The following is a 21,604-nucleotide window of genomic DNA, read 5'->3' as shown; positions in this document are numbered from 1 at the left end:
ATGTGCCTGTTTATATGCTTGCATAACCAAAATCCTCATGCCCCTCACACAGGCTGTCTGGGAGTATTAGGGGCTACAAGAAGAGGGGAATGTAATAACCAGTGAGCTCTGGTGCCCTGTCAGCACAGCTCAGCCTCCAGAGAGGTTGCCCATCACAGACAGCACCCATGACAGTGCAGATTACACCGTACACCGCAATGAGCCTGACACATGGAGAAGTCAGAGATTACAGCCGGAGACTATTTCCACCGTCTATTAATGCAGCTGCTGCAACACCACATCTCCAGTTTCAAGCCCGTGGTGGAGTGAGCACACAGCGCTCTCTGGTGGTGAAACAATGAAACAAACACTTGCTTTTTTTCTGTTTTAATCTGATATTAAAACACATTACAAAGTCAGTATGCAAATACTCTCATTTGTTAACTTAAATTATTGGAAATGCACAAGTGTTGAACAGATCTTTGTTGACGTGAGCATAAATTAATCCATGTTTGCACCTTAAACAGAGTGGCCCATCTCTTCAGTTTAGAAACTAAAAAATGACACTACTTTACAAGTGTAAAATACAGGCATACCAATTTTGACATGAACTATATGTTTTTCTATATATATATTGACTTGAACAATCAGCCCAGTAGCTCACACTATCTATCATACTGAGATAAAGCCATAGATGGTCACAATAATGAAAATTATGGAGTTTGTGAATAAAATCAGACAGAGAAAACCTCTGAGGAGAATAAGTGCATAAGCGATGCGAGTCCAGTGAGGAGTTCAGTCCATTAAACTAAGCACATTTTAAAAAAAAAACACTGCTACACAGCGTGGCCAAATTCTAAGGAAATGTTTAGAGAGCAGGCATTGTTGCAAACATCTTCCTGGAGCCCTAAAAGGACGTCACACAGTGCAAAAACAACACAGCTCGGAGGCAACACTACAACACAACACAGTGCAATCAATCCCAGCCTCAGGTGTTACTGGTAATAAGTGTGATCAACAGTAGAGGGCCCAGTCATCAGCACCGTTACAGCCCGGCATGTGGACTTCACATGTGCAGTGCATTCTCAGGTTGTTCGTGGAGGCGTTCATGGATAATATCAGACAATCACAACTCAGGTACATTTGCAGTTTTGGCAGGTTTCTGTTGGTTTTGATTACATTGTGCGGACAAAGGTCATTGCTGAGAACTGGGAACACGGCAACATTAATTCAACAAAGTCAGATGGGGCAAGAAACCAGCAGCCAGGCCACCACACAGGTTGGAAACAAGAAAGCAGTTTAGCCAGATGTTTGGACCACAGATCATTCTTATATTGACAGCTTGTTGCGCAAGTAACGATTAGTTTCACTGTTGATTCATTTGTTGATTATTTTCTTCATGAGTTGTCCCTAAAATGTCAGAAAATGGTGAAAAGTCAGTGTTTCCCGAAACCAAAGATTACGTTATCAAATGTCTTCAAAGATGTTCAGTTTACTGTCACAGAGGAGGAAAGAAACCAGAAACGATTCACATTTAAGAAGAAGGAATCAGGGGATTTTGACGTTTTGTTTTAAAAATGACTTAAAGAGATTACTCGATTATCAAAACAGCTGCTGATTAAAGTAATGGTTGACAACTTATCAATTCATTGTTGCAGCTCTTTTAAACTCTCAATGCTTTATTGTTTTTTTCATGTTAGCTAATGGTAATATGAGCACAGCATCCGCAGATTGAGGGAGTAGATTGAGCTTATTCGCTGATGGCCATATTTAAGCTCATAATCAGAATCCATAAATTCAAGGTTATTATGGCAAAAATAGCCTGAACATTTCTGTAATCTTTATTCGTCTCCTTTTTAGCCAAATCATATTGTTTCCTCACACTTCAGCAGCAGCAGCCTGGTACGAGTCTGAGAATTTTGAGAGAATTTTGGGCCTGGGAACGCCTCGGGATCCCCCAGTTAGAGCTGGTTAATGTGGCCCGGGAAAGGGAAGTTTGGGGTCCCATGCTAGAGCTCATGCCCCTGCGACCCGACCCCGGATAAGAGGTTGAAGATGAGATGACCCACCCCCTTTTTATTAAAGTGAGCACAGGAAAAATGTTGGTATTCATGTTTGTAGATGAAAACTGTGTGTACACAACAGGCAGGTTTTCATTCCAAACAGCTTTGACTAACCTGGAGATTTGTTAAACCCTGTCTGATTGTCTAATTGCCTGATGCGTCTCGTTAACTCGGTAATTACGATGTTGTTGTTACAGTTAGAAATCATCGCCAAAATTGCAAATATTTCACCCAAGTTGTAATTAACTGGAATCATATTTTAAATACAAAACAAACAGAAGCATACAGTTCATTATTTGTTGTGATGCCTTCTTGTTTCAATGAAAATCCAAAGTTGAGAGCACACACACACACACACACACACACACACACACACACACACACACACACACACACACACACACACACACACACACACACACACACACACACACACACACACACACACACACACACACACACACACACACACACACACACACACACACACACACACACACACACACACACACACACACACACACACACACACACACACACACACGGAAAAATGGCTAACCCTAGAGCTTGGTCTTAGGCCAAGGCAATTTTTGGATTTGGAAATTCTGTGTATTTACAGTTTCACAAGTGTGTGATGCTCCGTACGAGTCCATACCTGCTCTGCTGGATAAAATAGGAGTTGTGTCTCATTTCACCTTGTTTTCTTCCTGAGTATTGTCTTCTATCACCACTATCTGTACACCTGACAACTGTCCGCTGGCGTCCAGCTGCAGCCCCTGAACCCCCCCAGTCTGCACCTCCTGCATTTGGCACTGCGTCTCCTCCCCCCCTGCAGCCATCGTCACCTCCATCCCGCTCTGGACCATCATGGTGGCCCCGTCCCCGCCCGACTCCCCACTCATCTGCAGCTCCATTACTCCCACCGCCTGCTCCATCGGAGCCGGGTTGATCTCGATGACCGTGTGCTCCTGGCCGGCCTCTACCTCGCCCTGCATCACCTCCTGCTGCACCAGCATGGTGCCATCCACCATCTGGCCTTCTATGGGCACCACCTCTGCGCCGCCAGCCTGCTGGCTGAGCTGCAGCAGCTCTACGGGGCTCATCATCGTGCCCAACTGGCTGGAGTCTTGCATGGTGGTGCCCAACAGCGTGAGGCCCGAGGACGGGTGCAAAGTGATGGTGTCCGTCTTTCCGTCTCCGGCCACCATGTAGCGTGTGAAGAGCTGTGAGCCGGCGGGGAGCAGGGTGACCGTGTTAGAGGACTGGGCCAGAGAGGCGATGGGCAGGCCTGCCACGGTAAACGGCTGACCCACAGAGGATAGCGAGATGGGGGAAAGAACGGTGAACTGCTGTGGCTGCAGGGCAGCCTGCTGGTTGACCTGGGAGGTCAGGAGGGTGGTGGTTGAGGCGGGCCTCTGGAGGCGAGGTCTCTTGGTCTGTCGCTTGGTGGGAGTTTTGGTTTTGGCAGGCTGTGGGCTGGACAGGAGCGCTCGCACCTGCTGCTGCTTCCTCTGTTCTTCCAACTGCACCTCCAGGTCTACACAGAGCACACAACAAAGCACTGATGTTAGGTTTTCTAAAACGACATTCTGCATGTCCTCATATTGATATTTGATATCAATATTTATCCGAGATGACGGACGAGCTTAAGCCAGCAAATGTCAAATCCAATCTCACATACACAACATTGACTCAATTAAAGTGCCATCTGACTTTTTTCATACTGAGTATTTGAACACTGGAAAAAAAACAAAATCACAAACACCTTAATACACAGGAGCAGATATTCTGTAACGCTTGTGTACTGATGATCCAACTGGGAGAGTTTCAAGGCAACGATTGGAATATTTGCCTCCAGAACAAGCAGTCTGAAATATGATTAATTCCATTTGTACTTACTTAATTGTATCATCTTTTTTTCCTGCTTCGATGCAGAGTTTTCAAACAGTTTGGCACTACTAAGGCTACAGCACCACTGCGCTTTCATTCTAAAACAGTGTTTCTTAATTTCAAGAACTGACACATATGTGCATGTCGATCACAAAGTAGACAGTATGTCCTTATTTTAAGACAAAAAGTGCAGGGTTTAACAGGTACAAATGAACAATCCCACACATTAAAACAGTGTTTCTAAATTAAAACAATCTCCGCCCACATAAAGCGTTTTAGCTCTGCATCAGAAATAATCTGTCGGGTTTCTGCTCGTCGGGACTCAAACACACCCAGCAGCGTTACCAAACTTAGGATTAAACTTGACAAAAGATATGAGTTTTTAAAGGAAAACAGTGTGGATGTAGCTTTATAGGGGACACCACTCTCATCTGTGCTGTGAGATTAATTAGTGTTGACAGAAGTGTTGATGAGTGTAGGACTATAACAGGTGAAACATTCCCTTTTATTCCAGATGGCTAAGAAAAAATATTTGTGTGCAGTGTAAATGGGAACCAGAACTGAATACAAAAGACACCGGACTGGTAAACAACAGCTGTGTTTCCTCCTAACTCATTTTGACCTGACAGAGATTCTGTATTTGATGCCCAAGCTGATAAACACGTTGGCAGCATTGTCAAATCAAATTGATGCTTTTGAAGACCTTTTTGAAACCTTGGCAGAGAGACCAGGTGTGACATGACCGGTGTCTCAGTGTTACGCTTTATATCAAATAAAACTTTTTATACTTATTTTATCACGTTGCTGTCACTTCGAAACTGACAGTTTGGCATTTTATTTTGTAACATTTGTTTACATTTAGCTTTTGTAGCATTATACAATGACATAAATGACAGTTTGCCAAAATAAAATGAACATATACATGTAGGTTTAATGAAACATTCAATTAGGTCTTTTTGAGGATAATCTATTGCTTAGCTTAATCATTAGAAAAATACTCCCAAGTGGCAGGCCTAAGGAGAAAATACAGTTTATTGTGTATTTTAATGCACAGTGTTGTGGTGGTTAGCACTTTCGCCTCAAAGCAAGGGGGTTACTGGTTCGAAATCTGGGCTGGGGCCCTTCTGTGTGGAGTTTGCATGTTCTCCCCGTGTCTGCGTGGGTTCTCTCCAGGTTCTCCGGCTTCCTCCCACAGTCCAAAGACATGAAGGTGTTAGGTTCATTGATGACTCTTAATTGCCTGTAGGTGTGAATGTGAGTGTGAATGGTTGTCTGTCTCTGTTTGTCTCTATGTGCCCTGTGATAAACTGGCGTCCTGTGCAGGGTGTACCCCGCCTCACGCCTGATGTCAGCTTGGATCGGCTCCAGCCCCCCGCGACCCCAATAGGGACAAGCGGTTGAAGATGGATGGATGGATGGAATTTATTAAAGGGATCTTTTCACTCATAATTTGTCTTCAGTGTAATTTTATAAAAATGGAATTGAAAATTGTATCGTGAATCTTATTGAATCGTGACTTCAGCGTATCGTTACAGCCACACAATGGGTCGATCTGAAGTGCACTGATGCCATGAGGGCTTTTGTGTGTAGATGTAAAATGAATCAAGAGTCTGCAGCCATGCTAATGTCTCTGTGTTATGAAGTATAATGTTTAGAGGAAAAGTCAGGCAATCACCAAAGCAATTATGGTTCACCCTCAGAGGGCATGAAAGTATGAGCAAGGCATCCACTCGATGTTGTGGAGGGATTCATGGTGCCACCAGTGCAAAAGTCAGGGGGATCATCTGGTTCATCCCCCTCTGGGGACCACAAATGTCTGTACAGAATATCACAGCCATCCATCATTTAGTCGTAGAGATATATATTATATATTTCATATTTCGGACAAAGTGGTGCACTGACAGACCGACGCTGCCATCCCCAGAGCAGCAGGCATGGCTAAAATGTAGATTTCATCTAGAAAATGTGCATCTGCACCTTTAACTTTCACCACACATTGGTGATTGAACAAATTAATCAAGAGCATCAATAAGATGAGTGGATTAGGGAAGAAGCAAGTTAAAAAAAGACAGGTATCATGAAAAATGGCCTTATTCCAATTTATCTCTGGATTACTGGATTTTGTTGTTGTTATTGTAATAAAGTAATCTAACAATTGGCTGTGACAGCACTGATGGGTCACTTTGTAACAATGGAGAGCTCACTGAAGAATAGATTTATCAAAGGTCCCATACCATGCTCATTTTTAGGTTCATACTATTTTGGGTTTCTACTAGAACATGTTTACATGCTCTAATGTTCATAAAATCCTATTATTTTTCTCATCCTGTCTGTCCGAATATCCCTGTGTTCACCCTCACACACTTAGCTCCTGTCTCTTTAAGACCCCCTCCTGAAACAGCCCTCTCTGCTCTGATTGGTCAGTGTTTATCGGTCTACCGCATCTGCGCATTGCACCAGTATTGCAGTCGGGAATGACTGTAGCAGCACTTTCTACCTATGTTTAGTATAATTGTGACATCACAACATACAGAAGTCCTGAGGGCATGTTTAAAGTCCCAGTATCTGAATACAGCAGGGTTTGTACATCTTTTCAGAGGTCAAACTCAAGCACTTTTAAGGTCCATTTTTGGTGCTACCAGCACCTTACAGCTGTGGTAGCTTACATATTTCTATAAATACATAAATATTGAAAATTACTATATTTCTGCCCCATGTAAATCACGTTAAAAGAGATGGTATTAAGTTATAAACAATTACAATTGTTTAGTAACACCAGAAGGATATAAATTAAATTGTATTTGTATTCTAAAGCAATTTGTTTTGAAAGAAATGTGGATACAATTTCAAGCACTTTCAAGAAATTATCCAAAATTCAAGCACTTTTCAAACCTTGATAACACAAAATTAAAATTCAAGCATTTTCAAGGATTTCAAGCACCCGTACGAACCCTATACAGGCTGTGTGCATTTCTCTGTGGGTTGTGTGTTTTGATACTTTCACAGTATTTATTTAGCACCTCCAGCTGTTTTAAGATTAAAAAGACATGGAGAGCTCCCTTTTTACGGTCTGGAACTTTTAAGAGAATCCGAGTTTGCAGCTCTTGTTTTTGTTGTGTACTCACTGGTGAGTGTGCTGAGGATTTGCTCCTGGCTGGGATCAGTCTGCTGCCTCCTCTTCTCCAGCGTCTTCTTGACCGAGTCGAGCAGGCCGAACACTTGGGCGAGGTTACTAAGCACCGCCACCTCTACCAGACAGGAATCTGGGATCAGTGCGGCAATCAATCAAAGGGTCACTTAAATTCAGCTGTTTTAAACAATGAATCAGTAAGTATTCAGTCAGTGAACAGTAGCTCTCCTAAAAGCCCTCTCATGTTGATTTTTTAATCCATCAGCAGCTGAATTTGTTCTTTCTTTCCATTTCTTTAACATTCATGCACCTTGGAATTGGCTTTAAGTCGTACATATGCTCTGGATGATGCTTTCCCAGCAGCCATTACACATTAACGATGTTCCGTACCTGTGTCCTGTAATGCCGCCTCGCTGCGCTGCTGCACGCCGTTCAGCAGCTCCAGCAGCTCCGTGCTGATGTTGGTAACCACTTCGCCCAGCAAACCCACATCAGCGATGCCCTTCCAGAAGTTCAGCGTGTCCTCTGTGAACGTACAGATAATACACGCAAGTCTTATTCACTGGCGCTCTCTGCGTTTATCGTCTCCAAATGAAAGTTGTCATTATTGTGACATGAACTGTCGGTGTTGTGTGCTCTCTGTGACCTGAGATCTCACTGGACTCCTTCTTGTCTGCCGCCTCCGGTGAGCTTGAAATCCAGTCCATCTTCCCACTTAGAACATCTGCTCTGTCCTCGCCAACTGTCCCGCCATTACCCAGGACCACCTGAGCTGCAATTTAAACAAAAGAGCACGCTTTGTGCTTGTAACATAGACAAACAAAACAACTGGCAACAACTGAATTGTAGTGTCCAATGGCATTCCAGTGTTGGAGATTTGAGGGCAAACAGTCCAACTGCACGGCAATGATGACCTGAGATCATGTGAACACGGATGTTTGGTACATTTAAAATATGCAGCACACTCTAAAGCCTTGCCAGGCTTGTTTATTTTCTTACCTATCTGACATTGTTCTTTTGTGACGGCATGTTTTCTCCTTTATTGCTCTTTATTTATTGATCCCGCATTGTGTAATCCTTATCTTAATAGTGTTTTGAAAAGTTGGATTGGTCCTTAAATCTTTAGCAAAGCCTTTAGGATTATGAAGGGCAAAGATTGTTTAGTATCAAAACACAGCATAGAAAGTTTGGGAGCCAGTACAGACGGTCACTTCAGTGTCACATGAGCACACTGCTGACTCGACATTTGTGGTTTAAAGGAGGGGTTAATCTTCAGCGTCGAGCATCTTTTAATGAAAAGCTTCCGTCTCATTTCCTGTCTGTAAAGATACATTTTCATACCACAGTAAAACAAATGGAAAACTATGGCTGCATGTTAGTAGTAGTAGTAAAAGTGAACCTCCTGAACCTTTGTCTCCACAGAACAACAGTGAAGCATGCTGTAGCTAAAGACCTTGAGGCCACGGTTATTTGTGTAATCAGTGAAATAAAATAAACTGTTGAACAAACCTGTGTTGTGTATACAACTTTGTGAAGTGAGCCGGGGCTTACAAGTAAAGCTACGCTTAAGAAAATGCCGTAGTGGCGCAAGTGGCTGGAATCAAGACCCTTTCACACAGACATTCCGCAACAGCACCTCAATGAAGGCGTGCTGTAACGCCACACTGAACCAAGCAAGGCAGCGTAACACTCCTCAGTGTGTGATTTCACATAGCAACCACTTAAACCTGACCAAACCCACAAACCACCTACTTTAAACATTATAGTAGCACAGTTGTCATTAGAGAGTGCAGAGATGGACGGCACGTGCGTTTGATGATAGGGAGAGGGAGAAATGGCACGCATGTTTCTGTTAGTTATTAATATCTACTCTGAACACTGCTTTGTCACTTTTTGACCCTCCTAATTGTGCATTACTACTGAGTATAGTCCCACCCTGCTGGCTGTCCCATTCACAGACGTGGGCTCGGTGCTATTGCGGCTCTGTTAATGCTTCCATTGCTGGCTCAGAGGCGCAACAGATCTGTCCCCCCCATTTCATCTTTGTACCCTTCACACGGACGGCGGGGTGTAATAAAGGTGTAACAGCGCCTCAGTGAACAGGTTGTGTGAAAGGGGCTTCCGTGTGAAAAGGATTTCACGCAGGTAAGGCATTCTGTGGCATTGTAGCAAGTCATAATGCCCCAGAATGCCTGCAAGACCAAGTCAAAGCAAGTGTAAAAGACCAAACATATAACTTGTACATGGAGAATATTTTTAGTTTTAACCAAGAAGAATCCCAAAATACCTCAGCATTTGGATAAATGACTCTTTATTGCAGTCTAAATCTGCTTAAAGTGCAATTCCAGCGTAAAATCATCCCGTGGTCTTTTTCGACACCTACATACATCAAATAAGCCATCGAAATCCAGGAGAGTCGCTAACAGCCTGACGTGGCTAACACTGATTAGCTCGGGGCAGTACGGTGAAGGCATTAAAACAGCTTTTAACAACTAATACTGCTCAAAATAACATCAAACCTCTGCAGTAGCATGAGAAGAGTTCCTACACAGAAAACAAAGCACCAACAATGTAGTTAGTGAAGCCAGAGTTTATTAAAAGAGTGTCTTGAAAGACTTACTTACTGGCACCTGTACCAGCTCCTATCATAGTAAAGTCTATTCAAGTTGATTACCAAATGCAATCCAAAAGGAAGGAGCCCATCCATGATTTATTCCAGCAAAACGCGTAAACTTTGTGGTTTGTGGCAGCTTGGTGAAATATAGGTTAACAATAGATGTAAAAGCTTTGGAAAAGTCCCACACAGCAACTTTCTCTGCAGCACCGAAATGTCAAGCGAGGGGGCGGGGACGTCTGTTGCTGGAAGGGGCTACAGGTAGAAGTAGCATTAGCAGTCTCGGTGTGTCTGTGGGTACTGTGAGCCCACAGGCACCGAAGAAGAATGTTTATGCTGCCAACAGAGGGACATTTTTCGCTGTGGCCTGGAATCATTTAATACCACCACATTCTGTGTGACTGCTATGAAGGATTCCCCATTCCTCATCAACACCACCGTACTAGAAACTTTTTCTCCATGTTCCCAGAATAAATTGGAAGAGGCGACAAATTCCTAAATAAATCACCGATGGGCTCCTTCCTTGTGGATTGCATTTGGTAATCCACTTGAATGGACTTTACTATGAGAGGAGCTGGTACAGGGGCCAGTTGGTAAATCTTTCAAAACGCTCTTTTAATAAACTCTGGGTTCACTAACTACGTTGTTGGTGCTTTGTTTTATGTGCAGGGACTCTTCTCATGTTACTGCAGAGGTTTAGTGTTATTTTGAGCAGTATTAGTGGTTAAAAAAAGCTGTTTTAATGCCTTCACCATAATGCACCAAGCTAATCAGTGTTAGCCACGTCCGGCTGTTAACAACTCTCCCGTATTTCTCGGTTAAAAGTTGTTACATTAACAATAATGTCTCGATGGATTATTTGATTATTGCTTCTTAGGCCAAAAAAAGACCCTATCACTTTAAAAGATGATTGTGCTTTTTGCTTTCAACATATCTTGTTTTCTTACTCATATGATATGACGCAATATGAAACAAAACTGATAACACAAGATCAGAAAAATAATCCGGCCTCCAGCCATGACCTTGGTGCGTTCTCACCTTGAGAGGACGTGGGTGTGGTGAGTCCAGAGCCGTCCGGAGGGAACCGCGTGTTGTTGATTAAAAGGTCAAACTTGGTGCTGCGACATGTGTTGGTGCACAGTGTGCTGTGCTGGTAGAAGTCGAGCTGACCTGAATCCATCATTTTTCTGGAGAGCAGAAATTAGGAAGGGTTTCAAACAGTTGGTAAATGTAAAGGAAAAACGCTTGTCACTGATCCCATCGGTAGGTTAAACATATAATATTCAGATATGTTGCTTCCTGAGCAGCCCGTCATCGTGCACATGCATTTTGTGGTTGGATGTGTAGTGCCAGTCCTACAGAGGCCAAGAACAGCTGTACTTGCAAAATTCTTTCTGAATTCTCACAAGTTAATTCATTTGTTATCTAGAGAAAACAAAAGATGGCTTCCTCTTATCACCTATAATGTCAATCAGAGATCAGACTTTCAGATCAAGCTGACGGTAATGGACTTGTTGAAGTTGGTGGAAGGATATACATGTTCCAGGTAAGGTATATGTACAAATGTCATCGCCTATATGGGAATAAGATTTGCTGGATTATATTCACGTCACCTGTGTCCCTTACAATTTAAAAAGAAAAAAACAAATTGTGAGGGAAATGTCTCTATTGTTGTTTTTTTTGGTTGGAAGGAAATGAAATAAACTAATTCCTGACAATGACTGATATATTTGAGTTGACATCTAAGACTAAATGAAGACACAAAACCGAGCATTTTTACTGTATTAATTTAGAGATATTCCAAAGTGAAGTGCCTCGAAATAGCCGGACTGAATACTTGAGGGGCTATGAAAAACAATTACTTTGTAAAATATCTTACTTGATACAGTAAATAAACTTGATTTTACCCTTCTGTTTAATTCAACAAGTCCACTACCGTCAGCGTGATCTGGCCATTTGCATTTCACATTAATGTCAATATGTATGTGGCTGCACTACAGTTGTAGCACCGTCGGCTGAACAAAACTGTAAGGCTGGCAGTTCTTGGCTAATGTCCTTTCTGGCGGTACACTTTTTCTACTTGTTTGGAAGTTATACTTGTAAGGGCAACTGCCTGAACTGCCACAACTGATTTATGTGCCACGCGAGCATCTTGAGTTGTCGGGATATTCAGAGTAGATGAAAATAATGTAAAAAACACATACAAGAATCCCAGAATGCAAGCAGTGCGGTATATTTCTAACCAAAAGAACGATTTTGTAAAGCTGCATGGACGATATATTTCTGTAAAAAGTCACATCTTAGCAACATTTACCTAATCAAGGAGCAGCCACAGAGAGAGGAGCCTCATCCACACTCACTGAGACAACTGATGTGACTTCTCTTTTCAGAATGCTCCATATGTATTAGTCAGTGAACATTTCCATCAGTCAAAGAGATAGGAGTGTTGATGAGAAGCCAAGAGTCATTACAGCTCAGAATGATGGAATAATGTCTAATAACACCTATCACTCATATAAGGCTACACACAGAATATTTGATCTTGTCATCGTTTTGGATAGTTATTCCAGACGTACGAGTCATCTCTGCTCGCCCCAATCGGCAGCGATGCATATGTAAGAGTTTGCATGCGTACTATGATGATTTATAATGTGTGACAAAGAACTCAGAATTTTGAAATATGGCTTTTCAAAAACAAAAACAAGCTCCTTCACCTTAGCATGACTCCGCCCATCCTGATGGCTCTCTTCCAGTCCTTCAGAGTGGCTTTTCCAGAAATGTGCACAAACTGCTTCGGGCTGATCAGCTGGTCTTCATACTAGTGGAGAGAATTGGTTAAACATGAGTTTATTGCAATGTAGATGCCACAGCATAGAGGATTAAAAAAAAAAGATATATTGTACTTCATATGTCTGATACTGGCCTTTAAAGGTCCCATATTCTGCTCATTTTCAGGTTCATACTTGTACTGTGTGTTTCTACTAGAACATGTTTACATGCTTAAATGTTCAAAAAACACATTATTTTGTCTGTCTGTCTGAATATCCCTGTATTCACCCTCTGTCTGAAACACTGTTTCTTTAAGACCCCCTCCTGAAAAAGCCCAGTCTGCTATGATTAGTGAGTGTTCCTGTATATTCCACATCTGTGCTCTCTGCGTGCTCTAGCGGAAGAGGCAGGACTTAAGTCAAACTGGAAAATGGTGGAAAAACAGCGCAACGGAGCGGCAACAACTAGATTCATTCATAAATGTAAAAAGAGGATCACAAGAATTTTGGGCAGTGTGCTGAGAGCACTTACTGGGGGAATTGAGTGAACTGACTGTGTCATTACAGAGGGCACACAATGCACTGATGTCAGTACACTTGTGCGCGATTTGGGACACAGCAAACAGTTTCTGAATACAAGCTGTGGGCATTTCTCTGTGGATTGAGCCTTTTGATAATTTCACAGTATTAATATAGCATTTCCACCTTTATAATAAAAAAAGACACGAAAATCTCACTTTTCAGTCAAGTGTTCATTGCGTTTATCATTGTGTTTGAAGTGGATGTCATCTACTGTACTACTGCTGTCAAACATGTTCTACATAATAGTGATAAGCAAATGCGTATTAGTGTGGGCCCTCTCAGTTCAATTTGGATTTCCAAGGGGCGTTATCAACGGTGCAGAGCAAAATGACTCTGGACGCAATTGGATAGACCTACAACCAATCACAGCCATGATAAGTGGCCTACAACCAATCACAGCCATGATAAGTGACCTACAACCAATCACAGCCATGATAAATGACCTACAACCAATCACAGCCATGATAAGTGACCTACAACCAATCACAGCCATGATAAGTGACCTACAACCAAACACAGCCATGATAAGTGGCCTACAACCAATCACAGCCATGATAAGTGACCTACAACCAATCACAGCCATGATAAGTGACCTACAACCAATCACAGCCATGATAAGTGGCCTACAACCAATCACAGCCATGATAAGAGACCTACAACCAATTACAGCCATGATAGGTGGCCTACAACCAATCACAGCCATGATAAGTGACATACAACCAATCACAGCCATGATAAGTGACCTATAACCAATCACAGCCATGATAAGTGACCTACAACCAATCACAGCCATGATAAGTGACCTACAACCAATCACAGCAATGATAAGTGACCTACAACCAATCACAGCCATGATAAGTGACCTACAACCAATCACAGCCATGATAAGTGACCTACAACCAATCACAGCCATGATAAGTGACCTACAACCAATCACAGCCATGATAAGTGACCTACAACCAATCACAGCCATGATAAGTGACCTACAACCAATCACAGCCATGATAAGTGACCTACAACCAATCACAGCCATGATAAGTTACCTACAACCAATCACAGTCATGATAAGTGACCTACAACCAATCACAGCAACAGAATGGCGGTGCTTGCTCAGTGGAAAACATGGTGACTAAGTGGGAAACTTTCTTAAATTACAGCTAAACATAACACTAAAATGTCTTTCTGAAAACATTTTATGTGAGAAATCGGCAGTAACAGAGTTATATTTGATCACTGTTGTCTAGTGTAATTTGATTGTACAGTTTGAGCTGAGTTTCTTGAGCCTGAAAAACTTCGCTGAACGGACCTGTAGTCTAGACAGTGACGCTGTCAGTCATAAAGTCTTAAACCCGCCTCCAAAAATAAATGAAACGCAGATTGGTCTGGTTTCCGACAGTTGGGATAAATGAATAATGTCCATGCACCAAATTCTAAACTGAAGAGTTTTTAATATTTTGTTTTTCTGTGCTGTTGCCCCAATTTGAAAAAATGATGTCCAACATTTGTTGTCCACTTCTTCCGGCTCTAAACACTGCATATCTGCTGTGTGTTGAATCGTGGGACATGTGTCCATCAACTGCACAATTAAAATGAAAGTTTTCTGGGAGTGGGACACATATGACAACATCCCCACTTCAGTTAAGCCACCCTTTCTTGCCTGTCATACCCCTTACTCACTCTCTACTGGCCTCTTCTCTCTGCATCTCTACTGTCACCATCATTTCAAACTGTTCTTTGACTCATCATTTTTCTTCGTATTTGTTTATTCGTTGTTCATTATGATTCTCTACATTCTCTCCATTAACACATTAACCGAAATGAGCTGTTAACCAAGTTGCGTGTGTGCAGTAAGGACAGAGAGCTTTAACAGGTTATGGTACAAAGAGACATTTGTTTGGGCCAGATGTAATTGAGCTGGGCAAATTAGGTAAAAAAAATACAATAATAAAATAAAATCAGGCAAATACCTTTTCATTTTGAGGTCTGGTTGTAAAACTGATGTAACTCACAGCCTTTCACAAACCGACCGAAATACTTTTCATTAAAGGCGATTTAAAAGCGTTTTTAGTCTGTGCAGAACAACTGTAGGAGAATACTATAAAAACCTCTAAGTCAGACGATCACTGGACTGATTCTGATTTATTAACAGAATACTCTCCTTGTGCAGATTAAGGCTTTCTTTTGATGGACATCAGCCCTTTTCTTTTCTCTAGTTGGCAATAGTTGCTACAAGTTTTGGTGTATTGGTGAATTGATTAAATAGAATGTCACCGGTGAATCTTGCTGAGACGAAACGATTTCTATTGAATAACAGATTCTCAGTGTCCTGGTTTAATTAAGTGTCTCGCTCTGAGGAACTATTTGATATTGATTATCAGATCCCTGTGTGAGGATTCTCTGATCTACTCGTCCCGGATGGGTAGTCTTAGAGAAGCTTCTTTTAGTTTACGTGTGGCAGATTTAATCAGATTGTGTCATGAATTAGCCTGTCCCGGGTTTCCTCAGTTCTTTACCTTTGTTATTACTTAAATCTTTTGATTAGCCCACGACTCACTGTTGTAGGCTAGCCTGGATGTAATAACAAAGGACTTTGCTCTGAATGTGTCTCCACTGTGCAGTGAAATAAACTCATCTGAACCAGCTACAGAATTGGACCGGAAAGGACTTATTTCTTCCACAGGAGAAAACAAATATGGGTGGATAACACAGGCCTCCCATTGTTTACAGACAACTAGCAAGTATGATATTTTCAATGGATACATTCATGCATCCGAGATGAAACAACAATAAGTAAGTGTATTAAACAGAAATAGCTAAATTAAAGATAATCAACGTGCAGAAATGCCTTTATAATCATGTTACACAGTGGCTATTTCTAACTTGATGCACAACAGATGGAACACTTCTTAGGGCGCACGCACACTGTCCTTCCGCACCGCGCCCCGGGCTTTAGGGTACTCGTCCCCCCTCCCTCTCCCCCCGCGCCCCAGGCCCGTTTGTACTCACATTGCCTGGGCCACGCGCAAATGCTTCTTGCTGTCCATACGTCATCACGCCGTAACACGCCACACGCATTGATTGACGTCATCGCGATGCGTCGCTTTGTTTACAAATCTTTCCATAGACCTCTGAGTTTTTGTGGGTCTTGTCGACTGTTTTTTAATATTTTTATCAACCAAAATCTGCAGTAAACACTCCACCTCCGCATCACACCAACGTGAACCTTTCGCCGCCGTTGTTGTTGTTGTTAAATGTCCGCACATGGTCCCTCCTTCTATTTTCTATGTCTGAACAGGCGCACATAAAGGACGTCAGAACCGCCGTAGGCCTCTTGCTCTTGCTCGTGCGCACGCTCGTGCTCGTACATGTGCAAACGGGCTCTACAAAATCCCACCTCTCTCAGGCTGGCCGTGGACGGCCCGCTGTACGCAGTTATGTGCGGAGTGGGTGCACTCACACTGCTCAAACGCACTAGGCTTTAGCTGAAAAACGGGTTTTGGCCCAGTGCGGAAGGACAGCGTGAGTGCGCCCTTAGTTCAAAAGAGACCCGAGACTTGACTCAGACTCTTGACCAGACTAATTAAATTACCTGTGAAGATCTTAAACACAAACACATACTTTGAGTACTTTTATACTTGTGTCGGTTTGTCAAATGACACATTTTACTTTAGTATTTTTGGTAGTAATTAAACTTTTACTGAGGAAAGATTTTCAGCACTCTCCTCACCACTGACCACCTGAACACAAGTGGTCAGCTGAAGGTGTGTGTGAGGAAGCTCTCACACTGTCCATTCCACGTGCCCCCTTTAGGGTGATTGCCCCCTCCCCCTTCCCCTGCGGCCCAGGACCGCTTCTGCTCACATTTCTTAAAATGATCTGGGCCGCTACTTGATTGCTTCTTGCTTACACGTCTTCATCATCATTCGGAGATTAAGTTTTGTTTGACTTTTTAAAAAATATTTTCCAAATCTGCAGTAAACCCTCCACCTCCGCATCAAACCACCGCGAACCGTTCGGCAGCATCTTTTAAAATGTCCGTAGCGAGGAACAGACACATTTAAACAGACATCAGGACCGGCGTCACTGCTCACGCTTGTGCCCGTACATGTGCATCCGTGCTTTACTAAGTCCCACCTCTCTCTACCAGGCTGCGGCCGGCAAGCGTGCCGTGCCTGGGGCGCAGTACAGTTGTACTAACCCTGGTCAAACAAACTTGACTTTAGCTGTGAAGCGTGCTTGGGCACGGTACGGATGAACAGTGTGAGTGCGCCCGTAGAAGCAGGTGTGAACGGGGATGTGTCTCGGCTGTCCCCTTGTGTTCGGATCACAGAAAGCCACTGTAAATCCGAGTGTAAACGGGGCCTCTGTGTCTTCTTACGTATTTTGACTCAAGATATAACAGCATTATGGTGAGCTTTTGAAGAACCTTAGTGAAACCCTGCTGCAACTGCCATTTAGCTTCGGTGTAGACTTCCGAACCATGATGAATACCAACCTTCACGCATTTGACATTGATTCCTGGGCATACAAATTTCTTCACCAGCAACACAGCTTTACTGTCGCCACATGTTATGGGGCAGCCAATTTCAACATCCTCTCCGTCAGACTGTTCTAAAATGGTGGAAAGATACACACATAAAAACATTTGCGGCGACCGGAAGAAAATGCTTTTTGTAATGTGATGCGCATGTCACTAAATCTTTCAAGTTGTCCACATATTATTCAGACTATCTCTTACCTGGCTGTGCTTCAACGGTCATGACAGCTGCGTCCGTCTCAGCCGATTCATCTCTGTAAAGAAAACAGTTGGCATTTTCACAAGTCTTCATGGAAGTATTGAGGATATTTACTCTCTTTATCCCACTGTAATCATAACCTAATTATGGTTATGATCATATGACATCCTTGTAGTTGTGTTTGTTGTGTTACACTGTTTGACTGAACAGTCATTTCAGTCCACACCCTAGCCTGGTCTCCGTTAGGTTACACCCGGCTTCAGTACATACCCAGCGGTGATCGGCTGGAGCTGGAGGATGACCTGAGTCTTATTAGGGTCATCGGGGTCTCCTTCATCGTCACCCTTCACCATCACCACCTCCGCCATGGACACTGTGACCTCGTCTGTGGTCGCCATCACTCTCAGAGTAGACTACAGAGGGGGGCTGCTTTCATGTGACAGCTATCCAGGAGTGTGTTCATCTGAAAAAGATGAATACATAAAAAAAAAAAGAACATACCATGAGAGATGACATGAAGCCCATATATTTCTCAGGTTCTCGTGGGATGTTGTAAGATCAAGATAAACAACATTTGTTTGAGTTAAAGAGAGTTGAATTCAAAATGACTGTCAAAATGAAATGTAGCAGCAACTAGGCTCAAGTTGCACCAAGACATAGTCGGATATTAGGACCCAACATTAGCATGAAGATAGCTGGTTAAAGGTTGAATATGGAGGATGAGCAGAACACCGCAATCTAGTGTCTCAAGATCGTAATTTCAACAACAAAACATAATTCCAGCAGTTGGGTTGCAGGGGCCCCGGATTGGCCAGACCATTAAAAAAAACGTGCTTCTTATTGAGGCCCTTAGAAACATTTTTTTAAAGATCCCCTGAAGAGTCCCTGATAAATATGGGACATATCTACCCAATCAGCTGCCATCATGTGGCCGGGTTCATACGGTCAGTTTTGTTGTCAATGATACCTCACTCACAGTATAGCAGAAAAATGTTAGAGCGTGATCACACTATCCTTTTGGCCGCGGCCAAAACCGTTTTTTCAGCTAAAGTCTAGTGCCTTTAAGTAGTGTGAGCGCACCCGCTCCGCGCTCAACTGGGGCCAGCTGGGCCGCCACGGCCCGCTTGAAAGAGGTGGGCTTTAGCGGAGCCGTTTGCACATGTACGAGCACGAGCGTGCGCACGTGTACGAGCACGAGCACGAGCCCTACGGCAGTAGCGTTATGTCCGCCTGTTCGGACATGTAAATAGAAGGACGGACCATGCGCGGACATTTAACAACAACAACAATGGTGGTGAAAGGTTCACTTTGTGTTTACTGCAGATTTGGTCGGATGAAAATATTCAAAAACAGTCGACAAGACGCACAAAAACTCCGAGGTCTACGGAAAGATTTGTAAACAAAGCCACACACACGCGATCAATGCGTGTGACGTGTTACGGCTTGAAGGCGTATGGACAGCAAGAAGCATTGGCCGAGGCCCAGGCAGTGTGAGTACAAACGGGGCTGGGGCGCGGGGGGGGAGAGGGAGGGGGGACAAGTACCCTAAAGTCCGGGTCGTGGTCCGGGAGGACAGTGTGATCACGCCCTTAGAAAGGAAATGTGATAGAGCAGGAAAAAGAAAATCACAACAACTAAAAGAACAACGGGACCCAGATCTACTAAAGGAAATTACTTAATTTACAGGATTTTTAAGGTTGTGGACCCTTCTTCTGTTCTAGCTGAGTTTTTTTTTTTTTTAAAGCATGATTAACAATGCGGGGGGCCCAAAAAAAAAGTAGCCTAGGGGCCCCCGACCACCTTAATCCACCACTGCCTGTCAGTGATGAATCAAACAGGGTAACGACTCATTTGACTAATCAGTTAATTTGACAACAGTATTTAACGTTAGCCAGTCTTCAACTGGAAGTCATTTGTAATCCATTAGCTAGCTCTCAACTCAAAATGATTCCTTGTTTCTGTAGCAACAGACAACCCTGGCAACCAGCAATGCTCAACGCTATTGGCTGCTACAATGGAAACAGGACGTGACAGAAAGTCATCGTCAAACTCCTCAAATTGTTTTAAATATTAATTCAAAAATATATATTTTTATGGAAAAACAATACTTTCATTCTGTACCCCTTAAAACGCCCGTGGGCATATATATTTTTTTAAATATACCTTTTAATAAGGATTCTACATATTCAACCTTAAGCTAGTTAACTTTAAAAACAGCTAGTTTACTGAACGTTTGAACTTTAACTTACATGTAACCTATAGGGCAGTAGAAATACTCTTCCTATCATAAAGAAACCCATAAATTAAAGTCTCAGAAACGTTTCATTTTAATGTTAATGTCCTGTCGTCCGCTCACAAACAGTAACAACCACTTTAAGAACACAGTCAATGTGTTAAAATGGATGAATTTATCAATAACGAATACATGATGTGAAGTTACATCCACTAAATAATATCAAATACAAAATTCCCATTTGTTGTCCACATCTGCAAACCTTGAAACAGATTTATTGGTGTGGTTAATATTGTGCAAGATTTTATAATGTAATTCTTTCAATTTGTTGGGGATAACACATGTATGTGTTTTCCCACTGAATACTAGAAAAATAAGAATTCCAAACAGATTTTCCCCTTGGAGGGATTTCCCCTTTGCTGTAGAAGTTCCTTATATGTTTATTAGAACATGTATGACTTTTAATATGTATTCCAATAACAGAAAGGGACGGTTCTAAACCCCGCAGTTCGCGTTAAGTTAAGTTGATATATTTGATTGTATTGACTCGAGTGTGAGGTTGTGTGCACATGGGGAGGATTTATCACAACACACCACATCGACTGGTGAATTATCATAAACAGTGCTCTGCCGGGTGGTTATCTACGTTATGAAAAGCATCAATAAAGTCACATTTATAAAAAAAAAAAATAAATAAATAAAAGTCAGAAGGTCAACTTAATGTAACGGTAACGTTCGTGTGTGCTTCAATCCGCGCCATGGCGAATAGAAACCCGTAGTTTTGCGGGATTTAGGGAGACGATAGGTGCCGTTGGGTTAGTGGACCATTGTGTTACAGCGTTATCCATCCGCGTCGTCGCCGTTAAAACACACCTATCGCCCAAAGTTAGGTGGGTTAATATCACGACCGCCGTGGGCAGAGGACTGCTTTTCTCTGTTCAGACGCACGCACACACACTCAGACTAGGCTCGGCGGTAGCCATTACAGCTAACGCAAGGGCGTAACTTCATGTGTCAACCTGGACAATGCTGTGAACCATACTGTCCGAGGCGGTTAAAGCTGTGCATTTACAGTGTGACGGTTACGTGCCGCTTGTCTCTGAACCGTACGTCCCTTCGTAACTCTGCATTTTAACTATCCGCTCCCCCTCAAAATGACGTCTCCCTGTGCGGCGGCACGTACAGCAAACAACGGCACGGCGGCGGCGTTGCCCCTCCATTCTGTGCGAGCCTGGCTGGCTGAACCCCATCCTCAATACGCCCGAAACCCCCGGCTAAAACTACCGCCGGTGTCGTAGGACCGGCTGATATTTTGCAGCCGAGCATATTTAAAACGATAGAGTAAAAAAAATAGCCCGTCCTTACCGTTTTATGAAGAGAAACGCAGCCCTAGATTGAAGGGAGCTGCGGCGCATGCGCACTTGTCTGGTGTAGCTAGACTTCCTGCTGAACAGCGCTCGCCTTGTTATCACGCTCCTGTAAAAGTGACCAAAACCATCCGAAACTTGTGTTACTCAAGACTCCCTCTTACTAAAGTCACTTTATTATATGTGAGAGAGCGAAGAGGGTTTCGTCTCTCTGCCACACCTGTTTTATATGCCTGGTGCAT

General features: G+C 42.9%; 1 protein-coding gene across 1 annotated transcript; it reads right to left on the bottom strand.

The window, feature by feature from the left end:
* Window positions 1-2,728: 2,728 nt before the first annotated feature.
* On the bottom strand, window positions 2,729-21,402 carry gmeb1 (glucocorticoid modulatory element binding protein 1; the record flags this gene model as incomplete). Its single annotated transcript, XM_083926044.1, has 10 exons — window positions 21,361-21,402; window positions 18,033-18,225; window positions 17,765-17,817; window positions 17,522-17,637; window positions 12,391-12,494; window positions 10,715-10,863; window positions 7,709-7,834; window positions 7,453-7,587; window positions 7,058-7,195; window positions 2,729-3,579 (listed from the first exon to the last, which is right to left on the bottom strand). Exons 2-10 carry the CDS (start codon window positions 18,158-18,160, stop codon window positions 2,729-2,731), a joined length of 1,800 nt encoding a protein of 599 aa, XP_083782170.1. The 5' UTR covers window positions 18,161-18,225; window positions 21,361-21,402.
* Between the last annotated feature and the right edge of the window lie 202 nt (window positions 21,403-21,604).

Source organism: Echiichthys vipera, assembly GCF_963691815.1.
Source record: "Echiichthys vipera genome assembly, chromosome: 13".
Classification (NCBI taxonomy): domain Eukaryota; kingdom Metazoa; phylum Chordata; class Actinopteri; order Perciformes; family Trachinidae; genus Echiichthys; species Echiichthys vipera.
Note: the sequence above shows the minus strand (reverse complement) of the source record. Positions and strands in the feature narration are given on the sequence as shown.